At 47.4% G+C, this 7,267-nt stretch overlaps 2 protein-coding genes across 9 annotated transcripts in view; one reads left to right on the top strand and one right to left on the bottom strand.

Annotated features, from left to right (window-relative positions):
* The first annotated feature begins 1,619 nt into the window (after positions 1–1,619).
* Positions 1,620–5,495, top strand: SRP14 (signal recognition particle 14). Of its 2 annotated transcripts, XM_075151826.1 has the most exons (5): positions 1,624–1,738; positions 2,263–2,335; positions 2,960–3,072; positions 4,233–4,265; positions 4,612–5,495. In XM_075151826.1, the coding sequence occupies exons 1-5, from the start codon at positions 1,715–1,717 to the stop codon at positions 4,699–4,701; spliced, it is 333 nt and encodes a 110-aa protein (XP_075007927.1). In that variant the 5' UTR covers positions 1,624–1,714; the 3' UTR covers positions 4,702–5,495. The 2 variants fall into 2 exon arrangements, with proteins under 2 accessions (XP_075007928.1, XP_075007927.1); XM_075151827.1 differs by lacking the exon at positions 4,233–4,265 and having other exon boundaries at positions 1,620–1,738.
* A 501-nt stretch (positions 5,496–5,996) lies between these two features.
* Positions 5,997–7,267, bottom strand: part of EIF2AK4 (eukaryotic translation initiation factor 2 alpha kinase 4) — a 41,652-nt gene continuing 40,381 nt past the window's right edge. For all 7 annotated transcript variants that reach the window (XR_012673906.1, XM_075151815.1, XM_075151810.1 and 4 more), the window contains one exon: positions 5,997–6,337. Coding sequence is in view for 6 of the 7 variants with exons in the window: in XM_075151815.1 (XP_075007916.1) it covers positions 6,283–6,337 (55 nt within the window). In the remaining variant the exon portion in view is untranslated. The remainder of the gene's footprint in view (positions 6,338–7,267) is intronic.

The raw sequence follows: 7,267 nt of genomic DNA, 5'->3' as shown, positions 1-7,267 counted from the left end.
TCACTTCAGTTTTTATGAGATTTTTAATGCTATGAGAAACAGTGAAATTTATTTTTCTGAATCCTTCGTCTTCAACTGCAAATAATACAAGTGCAAAAACATCAGGAGGATAGTACCATCCACAGTTAGGGAAAGGCAGTGTTGGATCTCTACACTTCCTTTGACTCCAACATAATGGAGTTAATTTAATAAACTGATAGATTTTGATAAACCATGGCTGTGTTGTGATGACCTGCTTCTTGGGCATTTGTTTCCCTGTTCTTTAGGCGGTTCCATTTCTGTGTGTGCAATCACAGCACCCTCTACTGCCTCTTGCTTAACCTGCAAAAGGACAGCAAATGAATGTAAACTCTTAAAAGGACTTTTGGAGTGACTAGGCTCTCTGATTATGAAGTGTTGTTTTATGTATGAAACAACACCCCCACCACGAGAATGATAACGCAAGAAGGTATTTCAGTTCCATCTAGAATGCAGTCCTGAGCTCCTAAATGAACAGCATGAATTCCTCAGGGGCTCAAGCACCTATCAGCCTGAGAGCAGTTTTTCCCTTTTATCTGTATGTAAGGCATTATCTTCCACTCCTGTTAGGTCCATGGAGGAAAAAGAAACCAACTTTTCCAGTAAGAAGTATGAAGAGGCACTAGATCAACTAGTGTGTGTTCCCAGATCAACTAACCCGGGCCTGACAGAAAACTCCCCCTTCCAGAATCTGCCCCTCAGGAGCTTGAAGTATTACGGGTGTGAAGTGCCCAGATGCTGGTTTCCTCTTAGCTGTTTCTGGTACAAATCCAGGGGTCTTGTTGATTTAGTCCCAAATCACACCCTTCACCCTCTGAGCCCCCGGCCAGTCACGCTCGCCAGGACCCCCCGCACCAGCCATTTCAGCACCTCACTGGAAGCGACGGCCAGCTGCAGCTCCCTGTTTCCACGGGAAGCTAACGCGGCGGCCTGCGAGCGGCTCCCGGTGCCTGGGGACGCCGAGCACACGCCCCTTCCCACACCCACGCCAGCGACCGGGAAGTAGGGAGCCGGAGCTGCCTTATGACCTCCCACCCCGGCCGTTTCTGCGGCTTCCCGGCGGGCCGCACCGAGGCCCACTCGCCCCCCGAGTCCCGGCCGGCGGGTGACGCGGGGACACGGCCGCCTGCGTGAGGCCGCCGCGGGCCTGCCGCGCCAACGCAGCGTTCCAGGAGGAGCCGAAATCGCGGTGCCGCTCCTCCAGGCTGCGCGCACACACGTGGTTTGCCGGGGGAGAGCCCCGCGCCGCGGCCGTTACCGGACAGCGGCGGGGGGTAGAACGGGGGAACGGGGGGCACAACGGCGGTGGGGGCAGCGCCAGCCGGAGCGGCGCCCGCAGGGCTGGCCCTTCCAGCCGGCCTTTCCCGCCGGCCTCATCCGCCTCACGGAGGCAGCGGGGCGGGGCGGGGCGGGGCGGGGCACGTTCGCCACCCGCCCTCGGCCACCGGGCGCCGGGGCGGGGCCGCCGCGCGGGGCTGACGTGGCGCTCCCCTCCGCGGGGCGGGGCCTCGCCGCCGCCGCCCCGCCCCCTCAGCGCGAGCGTCTCTCCGCCCGCTCCGTTCTTCCAGCGGCGCGAGCGGCTTGGGGGCGTGGCCGCGGGCGCGGGCCCGCCTCGTGCCGCGGTGCGCGTGCGCCCGTGGGTGGGTGGGTGCGTGCGCGCGTGCGCGAGCGCGGCGTTTCCGGTCGGCGGGGCAGGATGGTGCTGCTGGAGAGCGAGCAGGTGGGGCTGCCCCGGCGGCCCCCGTGGACGTGGCCGGCCCCCGGGGAGTCGCCCGGTCACCGGCCGCGTGGGGTGTGCCCTGTGCCGGCTGCGGTGGGAGGGAGGCCCCGCAAAGCCCCGGGTGCGCCAGGCCCGCGCAGGGCCGTCCCCTCGCCTGCCCCCGTGGCCTGGAGGCGACGGCGGGGGAGGGGAGCGAGCATCGTTGTAGCCGGTGACTTGGGCGAGGGCGGGGGGGCAGAAAGGCTGGGGTCGCGGGGGGTTTAGACCCTCGTCCGGGGTCAGAACCTCGTGCTGGGCCGTCCCCGGCTGGCGCCTCGCGTCCGATAGCTCCAGCGTGGGGGAGAGCGGGAGCTCTCCTTTCCTTGGCGCTCGTTCCCGCGGAACTGGGCGAGCCCGGCCTGTGGGAGCAGCCGCGGGAGCGAGGCGGGGGCCGCGCCGCGGGCAGCGAGTCGCTGGGCTGCACGGGGAGAAGTAAACGCCTGTGTGGTGGTCGCCGACCAAGGGCGGGACTCTTTCTCTTGCAGTTCCTGACAGAGCTTACCAGACTCTTTCAAAAGTGCAGAACTTCGGGGAGTGTTTTCATAACGCTGAAGAAATGTAAGTTTTAAGTCTTACTGAATCAAAGAGGCGTTCATCTAAATCCAAGTTAGTGTTGCTAGCATGTATTTTAAAAGATACAGTTGTAATTCAGAATATCAGAAAACAAGAGTAGTCGTATGGACAAATCAATCATCTTAGCTACAGTACTAATAACCTTGAAGAAAGACTGTATGTCAAACTGCAGGAAATATTGGGACTTTCTAATTATTAAACAATAATTGGAAATCCTTAGATTTCTGTAAAAGGAGAATTATAGTGTTGCTTTTGTGTGTTTATGTTTCTCTGGTTTCTGGCTAGCTGGCGCTACTTGAGAAGTCGAGTCTCCTAGGCTGCAGTTTGACATGCATTTAGAACACACTGCTGCTGAAGCAGGCAGCTCATACAGCATGTCAGGGCAAGGATTTACTTTCTTTTCCTGGCAGATGTAGTTTATGGAACAGATCCTTCTGGGGCTACAGGAGAAGGGGTCTGTGAACAATTTGGCAGTAATGTCAGTTCAGATGGTCTTAAATTCCAAGGTGTTTTACAGATCTCTCATGAACAATTTTTAACATCGCATGTCAGGAGTCATCCGCTGATTTTAGTGAAATACCGATAAACATGCTCTGTCTTTCAATACAGATGATGGCCGAACAAAACCAGTCCCACGCAAAGGCCACGTAGAAAGTTTTGAACCAGCAGACAATAAGTGTCTTCTAAGAGCAACTGATGGAAAGAAGAAAATTAGCACAGTGGTAAGTGACAGCTTTGGGTTAGAAAGATTAGTGGCCCTACTTGTCTTTTATTTAATGCCCCATATATATTTTAAGTGAAATTTGTCTTTACGTGAATTTAATGAGAACTACCCCCTTAATTCCAGAGAAACTGTATGGTAGCTAAGCACACAGCTGAAGTTGGGATGCTGAAGTGTTGCACTTACGTGAAGTCTTCATGCTTACACTCAGCATTACAGATGGAACAGTAGTTTATAGTTTTGCTCTGCATGCTGGATTTTGCTTCAGAACGGTATTGCAGGAGAGCAGAAAGGGACTCTCCCTGTTTTCAGCAACTGTGGCTGTTGTGTTTTGAGTCAGGTGAAATTTTTGGAGGGAAGGGAGAAACTGCTTCCAGAGGCACGGGCAGAGGGACACAGGGCAGATATGGAAACTGCAGTATGCGGACAAATGGTGTGGCTCCAAGGAGAAGAAAGGTCCTGCACACCCACCCACACTCAAGCCTCAGGTGACAAAGAGGTAGCTTCCCATAGACCTCGATGGAATTACTGAAGGTTCTTGCAACCCAGGAAAGAACTGAATGTTCCCAGACTGTGAAACAGTAGGAAAGGGATCCTTGCTTCCTGGCAAGAGCGTGTGAGCATGGGTAGACTCTTCCAAGCCTTAATCTTGCTTAGCGTACCTTTTTTTTGTCATTTACAGAGCTATTTGGATTTCAGGAAATGTTAACTAGAAGTTGAAAACCTGATGTGTGTTTACTTTGAATGAGAGATTGGGAAAGGCGTTAGCTGACTAGCTCTCCTCTGCGATGTAACCCAAGGAAAAATGTTACTTTGAGAAATAGTTGAGAGAGTCTGGGCTGCAACATATTTTTATGGCCCTATAAGTAAATAAAACCTTCCTTAGAATGTTTCTTCACATTCTTCCCATTTGAAAACAGACGGGTTTGGGACGAATGGCCTCCAAAGGATTTTGTTAATCGAGTAAGCAGTGTTTTCAGTTTTCTAAATGAGTAAAGCCCTATGACATGTCAGTACAGCCTACCGACCACGGAATGCGGTGAGTCGATCCAACTGCTACTAAAAAGACCGGATGGTCAGTGGTGGGTAAACACATACTGATACTTGGTTTGTAATAGAAGTCAGTGTTTTCTTGGTTAACCTCCAGTATTACTTTTGTAGGTGAGCTCAAAGGAAGTAAATAAATTCCAGATGGTAAGTTTTGTATGCCTTTTATCTTCCTTTTCTGTAGGTATTGGGGAGTGGTCAGTAGGAAGCACCTGACAGCTGTGAACGGGTTGATTCAGTGCTGAACTGGCATACAAATTAACCTTAGACCACCCATCTATCTGCATTTGTTTTAAAAAAAAAAAATCCTGTTGTATTTTATCTAACTTTCTGCATTGGTTTAGAAGCAATAGTTTCCCAGTGTAGGGTGTAAAAGCTAGATTCGCTAACTGAGAAAATGCAGATACCTATCCATTAGCAGTATGTAAAATGTTACCTCTAGTATATTGTCACTTAAGTATTTGTTCTTTTAATGTTCCAATTGTTGTTTCAGGCATATTCAAATTTGCTGAGAGCTAACATGGATGGCTTGAAGAAAAAAGACAAGAAAAGCAAAAACAAGAAGAGTAAAGCAACACAGTGATGGAACAGTGTCCTACCATCACTGTTACAGACTTGACCCTTGCTCAAAGCAAAGTCCCTTTCTTTTTGAGTTACCACTTGTCTTTGGCTTTCCTTCCAGCAGGATACTGGGATGTAATCAGTACTTTGTTTAAACTGAGAGCAGAAGGTGCTTTCTGTAGAGTATTGGATGGCAGGAGTATTTACAGGGTTATACTGAAATAGCTTTACACTCAGCTGCCAACTAGTTTTGTACTTATGCTGCTGTTTGTTTTGTATTATTCAAGTGGGCAGTGTAAAACCTGTTTTGGGGGGTAACACAGGGTGAAGAGAAATGCACTGTACCAGGAGCAAAGACTGGAGCAGGAGCCTCAGTGATAGATGCTGTGTTTTATAGATAAGCTTCAGTAGTACTAGGGGAAGTGGGTGCCAATGTACTATCAGGAACAGCAGCTTTCCTGTTTCTGTCTTATTTTGAGGGACATGTCTACATGATGCAGTGCAGATATCCCTAAGACAGCCAGCACAGTGCTTGAGCTCTTGCAGAGCCAGGCAGCTGTGCCTTCGCTCCATGCTGATCCAGCTGTGCTGACCCTGGCTTATGGGGGGGGAGGGCAGGACTCTGCATCATGTTCCCTTCAGACATGGCTTAAAAACGCTCATGCCACCTAAACTTTTTTTTTTTAAAGTTTCATCTTGCAGTATATTCAGGCATCTTAGTTTCCCCATACTTCATGTCTTAAAGTAGGTCCTTCATATGAGCAGATGTAAAAGGAGAATACTTAATTGTTCCTATTAAACACACTGAGAAATGGATTTGGTTGTAATGACTGATGTGACTTGTCTTGGTGAATTGCTAGGAATGGTACGGTTATCTCTGCCTTTAGGACTGACTCCCCTGGTGCTACTTGGTGTGTTGCTGTTACCACTTTCACAGTTCTTGGGTTTGTCTTGAAAGTTACCTCTTTACATATTTTAACTTTGCCCTCCTCTTTACTACAAGAAAAGGGCAGAAAAAGTAAGTAGGTATTTCTTAATGCAATGAGCCTGCAGTGCTAAAGCTTGAAATCTACCATCTTTTATATAGAAATTAACACAGTGGGTTTAAGAAAAAAAAAAAACCACAAGAAGCTTGTAATACATATTTCAAGAAGGCTCAGTAGCCAAAGCTTTTATTACATAAAAACCCTTCTTTCAAAAAGTTTAAAAGTTTGTTACAAGTTGAAGATAATTCATCTTCTCTAATCCTTGAACTGAGATTCTCATGCAACTACTGTTGCATGTTGACATAAAAGGCATTCTGAAACTGTATTTAAAAAAAAAAAGTTTTACACCTTCACAGCTGATAATCTCTTTTGTGGCATAAGGGACAAGAATTACATGATAATACCGATCTGTGGCTGTAGTCAGACTTGCTCCTTAATTGCCTATAAAACATTTATTTCCACTTTTTGACATAAATTTAGTTTTGTATTACACGTGAAATTCAATCTGGACACATAAAAAGGCATTAGTTGCCTGTCTTGCATTATTACAGCTTTTTGAAATTCTTTTTAACAAAACACAGTTAGTAAAAGCATCCCATAAAAGATGCTTTAAAGCACTAAACCAAAACCTTGTATTCTTCTCTGTAACTGTACAGGATAAGTGCAGGAACCCTGCAGAGGGAAGAAAAAGAGAGAATATTTAAACTTTGAAACCGCAGGTTCAAAAGCTACAATAGCTGTGGCAAATCTTAGCAGTAAGCTAACAGCAAAGATTCAGTAGAAGATCAGTAAGTTTTAGTTCCTTTGGCTGTGACTGGAATTTTCCCCTTCATTCTCTTTCCATTTATCTAGCCCGTGCAGTTTTCATTCAGCGATCTGAAGGCTTATGGCTAAGCGGTGTCCTGTGTGCAGGCATCAAATGGGAAAGGAAGACTTTGTCAGGGACTGCATTACATTCACACCCAACGTTGTATGGAATATTACTCGTATGTAGTAATGGGGTGCTGTTGCTCACAGCCTTGCAAGCCACAGGAAGAAAAAAATGTTTCACTTGATACTTAGTTGCCTTAGTAAGCATTAGCAAACCTGAAGCAATTTTGGTGCATCTCTTAGTCTTACTTAAAGGTTAAGTAGTACCTTCAAGCTGAACATACGTTTAAGAAAATGTATTCTAAATTAAATCCACAGTAGGACATAAATACCCAGGTCTCATTTAACTGTACCGGTACATGCAAGAGTTGAAAATTTGAGGCTTAAAACTGGATGTGCCCAGACTACCTGTTTCAGCCTTGCCAGAATCCAACAAGGAGGCTACAAGTTGACCGTAAATTTTTCATGCTTAGAAAACAGAAATGGGCTTTACTGTACATGTTGGGAGACATGCATCGTGTTTGCTTAAAGCTGGGCAGTCTGGCAGCTGTGCCGGATTCCCATCACATTCCTTCAAAGCAGGAGAAATTAAATGTGCTCTTGAGTTTTAAAAGGCAAGCTGAGTCCCTCCCATGAGAAAAGAGGATTACTATGTAGTAGAACATCAGTATATCTGAATGTATATAGTTGATATTCAGTTTTATGAACAAAGCAGCAAATGAGAGAACTGTG

Source organism: Calonectris borealis, chromosome 5, assembly GCF_964195595.1.
Source record: "Calonectris borealis chromosome 5, bCalBor7.hap1.2, whole genome shotgun sequence".
In the NCBI taxonomy this organism is placed as follows: Eukaryota; Metazoa; Chordata; class Aves; order Procellariiformes; family Procellariidae; genus Calonectris; species Calonectris borealis.
The sequence above is the reverse complement of the archived record's forward strand: the minus strand, read 5'-3'. Positions and strand labels throughout refer to the sequence as shown.

What these genes read in the sequence shown, in the direction of transcription:
- SRP14 (XM_075151826.1), top strand. Translation starts at nt 1,715, where the DNA reads ATGGTGCTGCTGGAGAGCGAGCAG. An exon ending in TGCTGCTGGAGAGCGAGCAG is followed by an intron (nt 1,739 to 2,262) that starts GTGGGGCTGCCC and finishes TTTCTCTTGCAG; the next exon opens with TTCCTGACAGAGCTTACCAG. An exon ending in AGAAGAAAATTAGCACAGTG is followed by an intron (nt 3,073 to 4,232) that starts GTAAGTGACAGC and finishes TTACTTTTGTAG; the next exon opens with GTGAGCTCAAAGGAAGTAAA.